The sequence below is a fragment of the Triticum aestivum genome, chromosome 5D (assembly GCF_018294505.1).
Source record: "Triticum aestivum cultivar Chinese Spring chromosome 5D, IWGSC CS RefSeq v2.1, whole genome shotgun sequence".
NCBI classification, from domain to species: Eukaryota; Viridiplantae; Streptophyta; class Magnoliopsida; order Poales; family Poaceae; genus Triticum; species Triticum aestivum.
The window spans coordinates 69,249,952-69,265,382 of NC_057808.1; the positions used below are offsets into that span (position 1 = coordinate 69,249,952).

The 15,431-nt window shown below is 44.0% G+C and overlaps 2 protein-coding genes across 2 annotated transcripts; one reads left to right on the forward strand and one right to left on the reverse strand.

The window, feature by feature from the left end:
* Positions 1 to 3,281: 3,281 nt before the first annotated feature.
* LOC123119504 (flowering locus K homology domain) lies at positions 3,282 to 9,873 on the reverse strand. Its single transcript, XM_044539323.1, has 7 exons — positions 9,727 to 9,873; positions 8,790 to 9,289; positions 6,062 to 6,308; positions 5,040 to 5,188; positions 4,682 to 4,966; positions 4,387 to 4,575; positions 3,282 to 3,677 (listed from the first exon to the last, which is right to left on the reverse strand). Exons 2-7 carry the CDS (start codon positions 9,282 to 9,284, stop codon positions 3,483 to 3,485), a joined length of 1,560 nt encoding a protein of 519 aa, XP_044395258.1. The 5' UTR covers positions 9,285 to 9,289; positions 9,727 to 9,873; the 3' UTR covers positions 3,282 to 3,482.
* A 192-nt stretch (positions 9,874 to 10,065) lies between these two features.
* LOC123119505 (ureidoglycolate hydrolase) lies at positions 10,066 to 15,188 on the forward strand. The gene is made up of 12 exons (XM_044539324.1): positions 10,066 to 10,347; positions 10,564 to 10,649; positions 11,210 to 11,284; positions 11,670 to 11,798; positions 12,125 to 12,211; positions 12,335 to 12,537; positions 12,613 to 12,715; positions 12,796 to 12,887; positions 13,707 to 13,769; positions 13,863 to 14,103; positions 14,250 to 14,290; positions 14,592 to 15,188. Exons 1-12 carry the CDS (start codon positions 10,168 to 10,170, stop codon positions 14,687 to 14,689), a joined length of 1,398 nt encoding a protein of 465 aa, XP_044395259.1. The 5' UTR covers positions 10,066 to 10,167; the 3' UTR covers positions 14,690 to 15,188.
* Positions 15,189 to 15,431: the final 243 nt, after the last annotated feature.

Consider the following 15,431-nt stretch of genomic DNA (forward strand, 5'->3'; position numbering starts at 1 on the left):
CACCGGGAAAGTTTCGGGGGTTACCGGTATTGTACCGGGACCACCGGAATGGTCCCGGGGGTCCACCGGGTGGGGCCACGTATCCCGGAGGGACCCATGGGCTGAAGTGGGAGGGGAACCAGCCCCTAGTGGGCTGGGGCGCCCCCCTTGGGCCTCCCCCTGCGCCTAGGGTTGGAAACCCTAGGGGTGGGGGGCGCCCCACTTGGCTTGGGGGGGAAGCCACCCCCCTTGGCCGCCGCCCCCCTTGGAGATTGCATCTCCCAGGGCCAGCGCCCCCCCAGGGGCCCTATATATAGTGGGGGGAGGGAGGGCAGCCGCACCACAGCCCCTGGCGCCTCCCTCTCCCTCTCGCTGTGCTTGGCGAAGCCCTGCCGAGATCCCCGCTACTTCCACCACCACGCCGTCGTGCTGCTGGATCTCCATCAACCTCTCCTTCCCCCTTGCTAGATCAAGAAGGAGGAGACGTCGCTGCTCCATAGTGTGTTGAACGCGGAGGTGCCGTCCGTTCGGCGCTCGGTCATCGGTGATTTGGATCACGACGAGTACGACTCCATCAACCCCGTTCACTTGAACGCTTCCGCTCGCGATCTACAAGGGTATGTAGATGCACTCCTTCCCTCTCGTTGCTAGTAAACTCCATAGATGGATCTTGGTGATGCGTAGAAAATTTTAAAATTCTGCAACGATCCCCAACAACCACTTTCAAGTTGGGTATAAATTTCTTTAACCATATCGCCTGCCCCTTGGCCTCAAAACATGCTATAAATTCTGCATACATCCTGGACGATGCAACTATTAAATGTTTGGAGCTTCTCCACGAAATAGCCCCTTCAGCGAGAGTGAACACATATCCTGACGTGGATTTTCTATCATCTTTGTCGCCCGCAAAATATTCGTCTAAATACCCTCTTATCTCTAGGGAATCAGATCTCCTGTATGTTAGCATGAGGTCCTTCATGCCTTGCGCATAACGCAATGCTTTCTTTACCATCTTCCAGTGTTCTGATACCATTGATAGACTCTCTAAGATCACCTAGGCTAGATTAGATCGGTAGCAATCTCTATTCATTGATCTGTCTATGCATCCGAGAGAGAGAAACAGAGAGAGATGCGGAGGATGAGGAGTACCTTCTCCTTGGCTCAATGAGCCCAACGAGTCGGCCATGGTGGAGGGCGGCCGGCGATGGCAGGAAGTGGGCGAGGTGGTGGCGGCGCTTCCCGTCAGCATTGCGCTTGCCTTAGATCGGTAGGGTGTGTCGGTGGGGTGTACGGCTCGTGAGAACCTCATGTTGCGTGCCACCGGCCCCTACCTCTTTATATAGCACAGGTGACAGGGGCCCGTCAACCATAGTGGGTTGGGCGCCCCCGATCAGGGCGCAGGTCAAAGGGCCCGGTGGGCCGTTGGGCCCACACGGGAGGAGATCAACCTAACATCTAGTTCAACCAGATGTTCAACAAGTTTTTCATGGATAGATCAAATTCAACGATGCTACCTCCAGTCCGGCACATGCTATCCGACACATACTGTCCCTTGAACTTCATCCAACAATGCATGTGCGTGGAGCAACAATGAGTGATTGAATAAATCAACCAACATGTAGAGCAAGAAGAAGCAAAACCTACAATCTCCATGGTTGCCACACGCAATGTCCACATTGCCTCCAGGCGATCAATCGCGCCACAATACTTTGTGACAGAGTTCTGGATCGTGTAACATTAATACGCTAACGACTTCACATTGCGTTCATGGATGATGTGCATGTCGTAGGGCGCAAAGTGCTTTCGCACATGAAACGAACCATGCACGTGTTGTCAAAAGAGCCCCCTTCTGCTCCTGCCTACAAAATCCGCAGATATGGCCAACCACGCATCACACTACAACTAATCCTCCATGGTCGAGTACCCCGTCATCCTTCTTACTCTAAAAAACGACATGAAGTTCGAAAACCTGTAGGGTGTGGTGTCCAGCATGGACATCGTTGACCGGGAAGGGGGGAGGGTACCTGGCTACAGACGGATCCGGGGTGGACGCGTCGTAGTGCAAGGCGAGCGGGCGCTTGGGGTGGTGGCTACGGCGTCCAACAATGCCTGGGTGGCGATACAACGGCGACGACGAAGGAAGGCGCGGATGCAAAAAAGGAGGGCAAGGGCGGGAAAAGAGGTCTGAAATAAAAAGGGAGTACCTTTCTGGCATAGTTTTGTAAAAGATCGGCAGGTGATCCATCCTTTCTCCTCTGCCGTGGTTCATGCATTCTTCCTTTTTGGAAAGCGGATAACCATTTGCTACCAATGGGAGAATTGCTTCTTATTTCCAATTTAAATAATTGTTTACTCATGGAATGAGTCCGTTGGAAAGTTCAATCAATCTTTTTTTCATATACATTTATTTCTCGATGTTTCGATGAGAATTTCTTGGTCCGACATTAATCCTCTCATACCTACTAATTGGTGTACTTGAGATGCATTTCCTCTAGCTCCTGAAGAAGTAAGAATTTATTGGTTGATTGTATCCTTAACCATTTTTTTTTTTGACACAAGGGGATTTTTCTTGGGAAGTTTCGGGAAGAAATTATCTTAGAATCCTAATGCCGCAGGTGCTATGTCGGAAATCCATTTTTTTTATCCTCTTTATCCGAGCCGGTTGGCAAACCGATACATAACCGTGTTGGATGACAAAACATGTCTAACAACACAGTCCTAAGAATAGGCGTTGGAGATGCCTTAAGATAGAGATGCCTTAAGATACCAGAGCTACATTCGGTTTCATGGGTTGGGGATTTTATCAAAGGAGTGGAGAGAATATCATGTGATACCATATCTTATGCTCCCATGATACCAATTTCAAAAAGTGAATTTTAAATGTTCCAAAAAATTCAAAAACAATTTGTGGATGTTCAACACATGTGCCTACAATCCTTGAAAAATTCAAATCAAAATTCAAAGTACACATAGAATAAGCAAAAAAGACAAATTCAGCATAATAGTGTCAATGAAGTTAAAATCATGAACAGTGTAGATAGTTAAACTAGCAATGTTTCCGCTTGAAACTAGCAATGTTTCCGCTTGAGGGCATCTTTGCGCTAAACAATTCAGCAAGATTGTAATCCTATTCACTCAATGTTTCCAAACAAAAAGCCATAATTGTCAAATGCACGCCCCCAGGTTGGTTCCATTGCCGTCAAAGCCCTTGTTGAAGGGCATGCCAATCTAGAGGTCTTGATTGCTTACCAACAACCGTTTCTTCTCCTTACCATATGGGTGATGGACCATTAGGTAGAGTATTGAGTATGAAAGAGCCCGTAGATTACTGATCAAGTTTACAGCACCAAAAAATTAAACAGCACATCAGAGAACAGCTGTGCTCCAGAGTTTACACCACCGAAAGTTTGGAAATCCTAATAATGGTCTCACGTGCTCAACAGATTAACAGGCCGAACAACAAAACCCGAATTCGTCACTACATCCTAGTGTTTCATGTCCAGCTAGTACCCATAGTTCGGAGGGTAGTGGGCCCCATAGCCTCCTCCATTGTGAGGGGTAGGACCTGCGCCCCCTGGAGGGGTTGCATACGACGGTCCTCCATACGGCGGGTATGAGTTGTAGCCCGAGTCAACTGGTTGAGAGGGAGGAGCGGGACCTGGTGGAGGAACTTGGGGAGAAGCTTCGGCCATGAAATTCTGCAACGAGAGGATGGTGATCAATTTAATAGAAGACGGAAGAACTGCAAAGCGCAAATGACAAGCTACAATATATGATATGATTTTATGGCTACAATGACATTATTGTAGCTTCTGAAATTGTAATTTGAACCTTGGAAAATAAGCATCCATGCAAAAACATCTTATATTGTGGGACGGAGGGATTACATGGAAGATGTTGCACAACTTAAAGGGGGTTTTATACGACGTTTTTGCAAGCTATGTTAGCTTGCAAAAACATCTTATATTATGGGACGGAGGAAGTACATCTAAGTACTCCCTCCATTCCACAATGTAGTGCGTCCGCGCTTCCGGAGATCTAAATTTGACCATACACTTAACCAACGAGACCGACTGCGGCGGGAGCAAAAATTATACCACTGAATTCACAAAAATTATACCACTGAATTCAGTGGTATAATTTTTGCTCCCGCCGCAGTCGGTCAATTCAGTGGTATAATTTTTGCTCCTGCCGCAGTCGGTCTCGTCGGTTAAATGTATGGTCAAACTTAGATCTCAGGAAGCGTGGGCGCACTACATTGTGGAATGGAGGAGGAGTACTTTGTAATATATATAATGACAATACTGAAGCTAGGAAATAGGATCCTCACCACATGCAATTTTAGCCTAAATGCAGACGGTGAATGCATGTGAAATTGATGCATTCTAAGAGGACAAATGAAAATACCTTGATCAGCTGCTGAGCAGTTTGAACTTGTGAGGCACTTCCTGCGATCTCGACCGTCATCTCCCCAGGAACACCTTCTTGAATACTTATTGTCGCACCACTATGCTTGCGGATATAGCTAATATTGGCACCAGCAGACCCAATCACAGCATCAGCATAGGAAAGAGGAACTTGCATTTTTTGCGAAATCTGTCAATAAACCAAACAAATTTTTGGAAAAGGCAGTGTAAGCAATAAATTAATAGGCATAAAAGAAGACATCATGTTCATAATGGTCAAATTTAAAGCAACTAACTTGAGAAGACCCATGCAATAGGTGTTGATTCCCTGAGGTAGGAGCAGCAGTTGGATTTGCATCACGTCCATATGAAGAAATCCCATAGTGCGGTTGCTTTTCCACATGGTGCACATCAGGAGGAGGATAATAGTTGTCTTGTGGCCGTGGCGGCATAAAATGTGGATTCCCACCATAACCTGGGCCACTGGGAGGAATGTTTGGTGGATGACTCCAGGGCGGAGGAGGACCCCACTGCTGAGGAGCAGGCATAGGTTGCTCTCTGGGCGCACTGTGCACTTTCATCTGTCAAGAAGGACAAGGTTTATTGGATACTTCTTTCAAGCAAACAATTTGCTGCATAATAGAAATCACTTACCTGCATTTCGAATAAAGGGAGAACACTACGGTCAACAAGAAATTTTCTCAAATGGCTTGCAATCAGTTCCACTGCTTTGTGAACATCATGAGGTTCACCTTGTATCTCGACAACTCTGTCATCATTTAATGCAACAGGTGGCACATTCTCTGTGAAGGAAAAATTAGTAAATGGGCGTCATGTGTGAGTACATGCAAAACTAAGCCTAATGAAATTTCAGTACAGTTGATTAGCAATGATCTAGCAAACCAAGGAAAAATGTACAGAAACAAGCTGCAACAATCACCCCATCAAGCCAGAGGGGGTGGTGGCACATGCTACGTACATTCTAGCATAACAACAACAACAAAGCCTGGGTAAGCTAGAGGTGAAACCCATAAGATCTCGTGACCAACTCATGATTCTGGCACATGGATAGCAAGCTTCCACGCACCCCTGTCCATGGCTAGTTCTTTGGTGATACTCCAGTCCTTCAGAACTCTCTTGCATGAATCGTAAAACTCAGATTCTAACATCTACCAGCCAGCAGAATTTAATTCTTAAAGGGCAAGCTTTTGTCATGTGTGTGCATGAATTCCATATTTTAAAAATGCTTTTTAGCAAGTAAAGAATCAATACACGAGGAAAATGGGTGATCATACAAAGTATGCTAATCATAAATCATAAGCACCACTAGTGTATGGTACACTGTACACGCACAATCAGTCACGAAAAGCTAGGAAATAATTTGGAAGTACACATGGTTCCCACAACGGGTGCCTATGTCCTGATCCATACAGAAAAGGATAACAATGCAAAACATGAGTCATATCATCTTATCAGTTCAGTGACACAAACAGCATATGGCATGCCAGTAAACCACAAAAGAAAAATCACAGATCTATCCTTGGCTAGCTGAAGACAAGCAAGGAGCTACGGAACTTAGTATCAAGAGCAGAATAGGTCGTACCATACTATACTATAACAATATGGTGAAGCATTGCCATGCTGAGACAACAATATGGGGGAAATATGAATCTTACCAAGAATGCGGAGAGCACACTTCGAAGCATCCTGTATTGATTTAATGGTTGCTCCTTGCTTGCCAATCAGGCTGCCAGCTTGGGAAGCTGGCACAAGTAGCCGTGTTGGCCCTGCAGGACCAGCACCTCGCTGAGCCTGGTCGGTTTCACTGTCTAAACCATCTGTTATTCTATTATGCACTCTGAGCAGACCATCAATGGCTGGCGGAACAAGTGCATCTGGCTCATCCTTCGCTGAAATCATTACCTTTAAACAGGAAAACAGTGTCTAGATGTCAGCAAGGAGGCACACAAACATGTTGCACAAGGATGGATAATACAGGAAAGCAATAATTAGTAGCAATATGCACGCGCATTGAGGAGACACAATATGGCATTGCAAGGATAAGCATATATTTCCATCCTACGTTAGTTGGATGATGAAATGACCACAATGCTTACACTACACCTACTACTACCCCAACACCAAAATAATCAAAATGCTGCATGTTGCTAAACAAACTGAAGGGCATCCACATTTGGACACCTCCCGCATCTGATTCAGCCTAGGCAAGAACAGCTTATGTTCAGCTGGGCAGATTTTAGAATATCAATCCTCCCCTATTTTAGCACAATTTATCCAAGATGTGTTAATTGGGGCATGTTTGGTTCATTCCTGCGCTGCACTGTGGAATGCAATAGTATTTACTCTTTCTGGTAACATTTATATTACATCTCTCAAAGAATAAAAAAGCGTGAAATGAAACTGCCAATTAAAGTAATCAGAGTGCCAAACTATGTGTTCCCATTGTGATTGCATAACTTCAGAGTTGTAAATAAGATCATGACATCTGATGCTGAAGTGGTTATGCACAGCACTATGGAGCAATATACATTATAAGCCCAGAAATTTCCCATCCAACTTAATATACTTGCTCATTATTTAAGTAATAATATTATTATTTTGGACTGTGAATGCTGCTTCAGTTAGTACGAATTCCTAAAATATTGAATACTAAAGAAAGCTTTATAAATGGCATTTTTACTTGCTGTTGACGGGCATCCACTTGTATATTTTGACTTTGAAGATATTGTCATTTTCTGAAAGAACCATCTAGGATTTAATGAAATGGTTAGGATTAAGCTTTTTCATACTATTTTAGCCCTGTAAATTTTGCCAACTGATTTCCTTTTGGCCAAAAAATCAAACGGGTCATGGAATTACCAGCCAATATGTGGAGCTTCTTGACAGGGATCTTCATCCAATACTCAAAAGACTTAAAATCGTATTTGCAGCAGATGAGCACAAAACTGAATCTGGTAACCATGACTGTTCGTCTATTTTGGATACAAAATGGGATATGACTTGAGGCCTTAGACTGCAGTGAGAACCTGCAAAGATTAGTTTCTTACTGTTATCGTCACCATTAAGTTTTCGACTTAATGTCACTCTATGGATAGTTTGCTTGTTTTGCGTTTTACAGGTTCCATACTTGTGCAGAAACTTCTATGAATAGTAGCATAAATATCAATGTCTTGTGTTGTCCTGTTATAATTATTTTTTATTTGCATTACAAATATCAATATTTACAACTATAACTAATCAGCTCTTTTTGTAGCAAGAACATCCAAAATTATCCACACGGTTCATGAATAAATCTGGAAGCTCGCTACAATTTTGACAATTATACCTAATGTTCTTAAGTTGGCCGATAGCAGTACTCCTACCATATGATCAATCATTTTATTCTAGAAAAGTATTTCAGAGTGCAACAATTACTCTATATCCATGTAAAAATCCAAAATTATCAATAGCTGCTTCCGGACTAAACTAACTCTTTGTTAGGACTTCACTTAACTAGTCAAACCAATATCAAAATATTCGCTTGCTCCTTGCTGGTTGTAGCAACAAAGGCATACAGCCATTCCATATATAAGCAGGTGGTTAATATTGCATTGTTTTTTATGAACAATACGAAATGTAAAAAGTATTTTTTATAATATCTTTGATGATCCAATCTTCCAAATTATAAACCTTCAGTCTGATTTAGCAGTGATAGTGATCATAATTAAATGGAGCACTATTAAGCCCCAGATTCACGAGTCTTAACTATTTTTGAAACATTCAGAAGCATCTGAAACAGATTGCCTCTTCAGAACTCAAGGACAGTAAGCATCCCTAATTGAGCAATTGGTTCCTTATAAGAGCAAAATCAATCTGCAACTACAAATGTACATTAATACGGCATTGTACAGCATACAAATTGAGAACCAGTTGATCTTTTCATATCTATGATTTTTTAAGTGCGAGACTAATAAGGCCTTCCGTTGCCAATTACTATAGGCATCTACAAGTAAACTATAGTCTATAGCACATCAAGACAACACATACACAAACATTCTGAACTTCTGATAACCCGGCAAATAAGAATATGAGAAGGCACATCAACACAGAATATAATTGTAAGGTGTTGTACAGTCCTATAGCTACCATATAGTTGTAAGGCTTGCTAGCACATCGATCCTTCAAGACAGCCACAAAAACAGATCACCATTATGCAACAAACCAATATACCTCTGCATCGTTCTATTAAAGCAACTATAGAACAAAAAAAAAATACTGATATGGGCCACAAATCAACCTTGGCTTTCACATGTACTCAGGATGCCTAGAAGGCACAGACCTACAACACTACTGAAAACCGTGATAATAACAATCCAGGATGGTACAAGAGAATGAAGAACTCACAGCTCTTTCTGGAACACCTGGTGGGCCATCAAGAATCTTTATGCGGGCTTTGGATTCATCACACATTCTTTTGATAAACTCCCCTTTGCGGCCAATGAGAGCACCCACCTTTTGGGCAGAAACCAGTACACGGAACACACTTTCTCCAGGCCACCCAGGCCATTTGTCTTCCGTCTCCACATTGGCCAGTTGCTCTGCCTCAGCTGGCTCTTCAAGTGAACGGATAGCCTGGTCCTCGCTATTCTGATCCCCCATATCCTCATCTTTCACAGTCACCTGCGCTTCATCGCTCGGGTTCCCAGATTCTTCATTGTTTGTGCCTTTGGGTTCCTCATCAGATGTATTTTCCGCTTCTTCCTTGATCTGCTCTGGCACATCACTCTCAGGATTGGCTTGTTCCTCAATGCTAGCATCGGCTTGCTCACCGCTGGTAGGATTAGGGATCTCGCTCATCTCATGCTCCGTAACAGCAGGAGTCTCAGCAGGCCCATCCATATTCTCTGCAACACACAACCAAAAACCACTGTCAACCACAGCAAAGTAGCATAAACTCTCTGCACATACTCTAGATGCGCTAGCCACAGCATCACCTAACCCTTGCACGGGCCAGAGCTTGCACGGTGAAACCACCAAAAACCCAACCAGATGTTGCTCTACACCTCACTAAGCACATAGGCCGCGGATCCACACGCAAACCCTAAGCGTCGGTCGCCAAGGAGCGACGTGGAGGGCGCACGGCCTCCGAACCCTAAATCCGGAGCACTGGAGCCCGCGCGCGCGCCACCAATCACGCAACCGCGCGTCCGCATCCAGAGTAAGCTACCACACGCGCGCGCGAGCTATTCACCTACGCTCGACCGCGCGAGCAAGCTACAGGGTTACGGGTGGCAGAGTGCGAGCGAGAGGGAGAGAGAGAGAGAGAGTGCAGAGCGTGAACCTTGTACGGACGTGGAGGCAGCCCTCGCCGGAGAGGAAGCACGGCCGCCGCCGCCGCCGCCGGAGAGGTGGGGGCGAGGGTTTTGACGGGAGCGAAGGAGCACGGGGGAGGGGAAGGGTGAGGATTTGGGTCGAGAGCGGGTTGTGTGCTCGTGCGCTTGCCGTTTTCGACATACCTATATACTAGCTGCGGCGGCCCTGCAGGCCGGGCCCAAACGAGTCCCTGGGCCTTGGCTTTTCGCGTCTCTCTCGTGGGCCGGGCCGGGTGGGCAGTGGGCCCCACCGAGCCAGTAGTGCCCGAGTTGTTTAGTTCGTTCGTTTGTTTCGTGGTGGACTCATGTCGTCTTCCTCGCCACCACACCACACCACTGCAGTGCCGTCGCGTCATCTCCCACCTCTCCCATCGGGCCAGCGGAAGCAGCAGCTGCGTGCGGAACCAACCATGCTCCCCTTCCTCCTCTCCCTCCTTCTCCTCACCGGCGCCGCGGCGGGGGTACAGGGCCACGACGACGCGGCGGCGCGGCGGACGATGGAGGAGTTCGCCGGCTTCCCCGCCTCCGACGACGGCGAGGGCGGCCGCGCCTCCCCCTTGCGCGTAGACTCCGAAAGTCTCCAGCGCCAGGTACACGGCGCCGTTCCATGCTCCTCCTCCTCCTCCTCTCCCCTTGCGCTGCTTTCCCGTCCCTCGCGCCGGCCAGGCCGCCGGTGACCGCGGACGTGGCGCGCGCAGTATCAGTGAACTGTGATCCGCGCGCGTCCACCTTCTAATTGGTTCCCGGTGATATGTTGGGGTTGGCAATGTGGCGGTGATGGTTTCTCTTCGTCTTTGGTTGCGCAGATTGATGAACTGGCCTCGTTCTCCGACTCGCCGGCGCCGTCGGTGACGCGTGTTCTGTACAGCGACAAGGATGTGCAAGCTCGAAGGTGAGGATACCACAGCCAGTTCAGATTTCCCGTACCCCTGACTCGTGAGGGTTAGCTATGTTCCCTGGTCACGAGAGTTAGCGAGTAGTTGCAATTAAAATAGCTTCGTTCGCCTTTACTCTGATTGCCTCCAGTTTTCTTGGAGTCAAATTGGCTTGTTATTCATTTCAAACTCGACAGAAATTTATTTCATTGACATATAATTAATTGATCACTCTGGATTATTATGTTCTGAATTTACGTTGCTTCTGGTTTCAAAGACTGACCGTCAAATTTTGAATGGTTCTGTGCAAAGTTTAAAAAAAAAACGCTAGGCATTAATTGTGAGTTTTTGCTACTGCCTTGTGCTTTTCTGACCAAAGCGCTTGCTTAAGCACAATTATGTGCACATTAAGCGCAATTAACCGCTAGGCGTTTTGCTATCGCCTAGAGCCTAGGCGTGCCTTTTGTAACTATGGTTGTGTGTACAGTATACATGCTATTGGCCCGTAACAGCGTGCATTTCTGCCTAGTAGCTACCCTATGCTGATCATTGATCTCTTCTCTTAATGCATATATAGGTATATTAAAGGGATAATGAAACAGCTTGGCCTCTCTGTTCGAGAAGATGCCGTTGGCAACATATTTGGCCGCTGGTGAGTTGGTACTTGATACCTCTGGGATTCTGTTGTTTGTTTATGTGTCTGAATTTGAAAGTTGTTAGCAATGGACAATTGCAAACGATTCTTTCGCCAATCAGCTTTGAATTTATATGATTTGTATGGTTGGAATAATAACTTTACCATGCTGCTCTTTTTTTTTCTTGCTCGAGTTGCCGAACTGATAATGTATTGGCATGATAGGAATGACCGCATCTGATAATGTGCCAACTATGAAACTACTTTTATTACTGTTCTTGTTCCCAGTTTGGATTTACTTGATGTGCTGAAACTCTCGGCATTGGACTTGATATGTACAAAAGGAACATATTTCTGCTGGCTAATTGTGTTTCACATTGTAACAGTGTGTTTGTTTCTACAGGGTGGGTTCTGAGGCAGAACTAGGAGCAGTTGCAACTGGTTCTCATGTTGATGCCATTCCATTTTCAGGCAAATATGATGGGGTCGTTGGTGTTCTGGGTGCTCTTGAGGCAATCAGTGTGCTCCAAAGGTATGAATTCTGTCTACTAATTTTTTTCACCATTTTTTGAACATAAATTTCATTTTCCCTTCTTTTGGATTGATATTAGGCCATTGTACATGTTATTTACCTTTCTTTTATTCAAAGTGTCAGATGGTTAAACTGCACTTGAGACCACATAAGGCTATACAAATATTAGATTAAGTTATACTTTCATATTGAAGAAAACCTGGCATATTTTTTTCAATGTTGTCACACGCTCGGAGACATGACTCCAGGCTAATATAAATGTGAACTCCATTGTGATTTTCATCTTCAGAAAAATCTTACTTGCTTGGCCTGCATGTGTCATACAGGTCTGGTTTCCAGCCAAAAAGATCCTTGGAGGTTATTATGTTTACATCAGAGGAGCCTACACGATTTGGAATTAGCTGCTTGGGAAGGTTCACCCTCATTTACCACAAGTTACATGTTATTCTAAGAAATGCTATCAATTCTGCTTGAGCTAATTGTCGCTTGGTCTTAGTTTGTCGGTTCTCATATGTGCACTCTTTGAAAATGTGCAGCCGCTTAATGGCAGGGAGCGAAGAACTAGTTCGATCACTAAAAAGGACAGTTGACAACCACAATGTATCATTTGTTGATGCTGCTGACTCTGCTGGCTACAAGATACACCCAGACGATCTACATAATGTGTTTTTGAACCAAGATGCATATTTTGCTTTTATAGAATTGCACATTGAACAGGGCCCCATTTTGGAAAAAGAAGGTCGGATTTGTTTTAGTTGTATCAGTACGTATGTGGTTCGAAACATCTCTTACTCATGGCTGTTCTTATGAACAGGCATCCCAATTGGCATTGTAACTGCCATTGCTGCTCCTGCAAGTATTAAGGTGGAATTTGAGGGGAATGGGGGTCATGCTGGAGCAGTGCTAATGCCCGCAAGGTTAGCATCCATTTTTTGGCGTTACTGTTGAAGGGTCTCCACATATATGTATGGTAAAGAGCCGAAGCAGTGTTTTGCAGAAATGATGCTGGATTGGCGGCAGCTGAGCTGGCATTAGCAGTTGAGAAATATGTTTTGGAATCAGGATCGATAGATACAGTTGGAACAGTTGGTATGTTTGATAAATTGGCTTTTATTTTCTAAGTCATGTGTAGTAGTACTAGCTCATGCATGTGCTACCGACTTATGTGTTCCTCTACAAAATGATTTGCAGTTGCACAAAGCATGTTTTGAATCCGGTGAATAGGATGCTTAGCCTGCATTTCCAAAATTATATTCATTTTAAGCCCTCTATGGATTGTAGGATTCCAGTCCGTATGATTTTTTCCTATGGATTGCCTTTGGATCAAAGGAATGGTGCTAGCGAATTCCTATGGATTTGATCCTGTGCCTCAATTCCATAAGAATTTGAACATCCACCTGAACCTCACTTTAAGATTTAATCACGTAGGATCAAGTCAATGTTCATGGGTTTCATCCAAATGACTATTCTGCTGTTTTTCTGTGTTGTGCAATTCTCTGTTTTGCACCAGCAAATGTCAAATTTCTGTGGTTTTCCTATTCCTATGTTTCCTATATCTGTATTGAACCTTCCTTTGATCATTTCTTTGCTCAACTGTTAAAATAAATGCACATCTGATGAAATGCAGAATATGTATCCATACTTAGCTAAGCCATGAGACTTAACAACTTGAAAACATGAAAAGTATTTTGATGTTCTTTTTGAGATAAATAATTTGATGCTTAAATAAAAGGAATAGTGAGCATGGTTTGTACTTATCTGTTGTAGACTAGGTGCTCAGTTACATATTCGAATATTTTTTCATTGTGAAAGTATGCTTATGCAGCTACTGGTCAACCAACATCTTAAGAAGTTGGTCAAGGAAGGCTTGCCCACATTATATTTTTCTAACAAATTATTCTCGTATAGGTATTCTGCAGCTACATCCCGGAGCTATCAATAGCATCCCAAGTAAATCACACCTAGAAATTGGTAGGAGCCTGTAACTTCCGCAACAACTATTGTTTTTCCTAAGGGGAAATGGTTTTTTTTTCAACCAGTAAATCCAAAATATCATATGTACAGATGTAAGAGATATTGATGAGAAAAGAAGGAATTATGTCATTGAGAAGGTTCACAAATCTGCCATTGACATATCAAAGATCCGTGGAGTAGAACTATCGGAATTCAAGATCATCAACCAGGATCCGCCTGCTCTGTCTGACAAATCAGTCATAAACGCAATGGAATTTGCTGCAAAACAGCTGGGCCTAGAATACAAATTGATGATAAGCAGAGCTTATCACGATTCACTCTTCATGGCCAGGTGAAGTACCAGGCCCCAACAGAGATTTTCTCATTTAGCAATATTTGCAACGTGGTGCTTTACTTCATTTCTAGTTTCTAGTATCATTTTAGTGCATTCATTGTGAGTGCTCTCGAGTAACACATGCACCTGTCTTTGCTCTGCAGAATATCACCAATGGGTATGATCTTCATTCCCTGTTACAAAGGTTTGTACTCCGCTCCTCCATAACGCAATCATATCTTTTGTCAAAATGAAGATGCTGCAATGTCCGAGATGATATAAAATCCGATACCAGTTCGGAAGTATATGCCATATGTTTTTTATAGTATAGATCCTGGTGGATATTGAAAAGTCAGGGTATTGCTTCTGTGTTTGGTGGAGACTTAGTGATGTGATGTTCAAGTTTATAATGCACGAAGTAAAACTAACAAACGACTACAACATAAATGGCTGCTGAATTCATCCTTCTTTTCTGAACGGTGCCTAACATATCTTTCTGGCTGCAGGATACAGCCACAAGCCCGAAGAGTATGCGTCGCCCGAGGACATGGCAAACGGGGTTCAGATGCTAGCCTTGACAATGGCGAAACTATCCCTGGAGTGAGCACGGCTTGGGGAGAAATCAAGAGGGACTAGAATGGTCTAATTTGTGATGTGATATCGTGTGGCGTTGATTATGAACGTGAAACCACTCAAGGTCAAAATCCTGTCAGTCTCATTCTGAATCCATTTTCTAGCGGTTCTCTGGGGATTTTATCTAGAAGAAAGAGCCTCCCTGATTCCCGTGACTCGAAAAAACATAGTAATAAGAAAACATAATAATTCCACCCCCATGTTGAATCATATGGGAATGAGAAATACGTGAAGGTGCAATAGAAGGTCTCTGGTTGCAGCATGGTATGAACTTTACTGAAGGATTAATTGCCTGTCACGGGAACACGCTAAATCCAGGGGCCCCTTCGGCTCAAATAATTTTCATAGGAAATTTGAAGGACTGAAATTCATTAATAATTTTCCTCGGTGTCTTGTTTGGTTTGTAGGATTGACTTCTACATGTTTTATCTTTTCTATAATAAAAGAAGATTCATGTGCATTATATTTCATAGAAATTTCACTATTGACATAGACCTTTTGTTTTCTCCTATGATGCCATCATTGCTGTCCCTGTGATGTAATCAAACATATTTTGATGCAAATTATATCAGGTAGGAACCAAGTAGATGTGGCTCCTGCGGGGTTTTCTTTTCCCGTCCTAGCGTTTTAGGATATCTATATATACTATGGAGTTCTCTGAAACTGCATATGAAGTAGTCCTTCAAAACTTCCTATGGTACTCAATCTTTTAC

Coding starts and splice junctions, on each gene's coding strand:
- LOC123119504 (XM_044539323.1), bottom strand. CDS start 9,284: ATGGATGGGCCTGCTGAGACTCCTGCTGTTACGGAGCATGAGATGAGC. Junction 5,189..6,061: donor GTGTGCTCTCCGCATTCTTG/GTAAGATTCATA, acceptor TTTCCTTCACAG/AGAATGTGCCACCTGTTGCA. Junction 4,576..4,681: donor TATTGCATGGGTCTTCTCAA/GTTAGTTGCTTT, acceptor GTTTATTGACAG/ATTTCGCAAAAAATGCAAGT.
- LOC123119505 (XM_044539324.1), top strand. CDS start 10,168: ATGCTCCCCTTCCTCCTCTCCCTCCTTCTCCTCACCGGCGCCGCGGCG. Junction 11,799..12,124: donor GCAATCAGTGTGCTCCAAAG/GTATGAATTCTG, acceptor TGTGTCATACAG/GTCTGGTTTCCAGCCAAAAA. Junction 14,104..14,249: donor GATTCACTCTTCATGGCCAG/GTGAAGTACCAG, acceptor TTTGCTCTGCAG/AATATCACCAATGGGTATGA.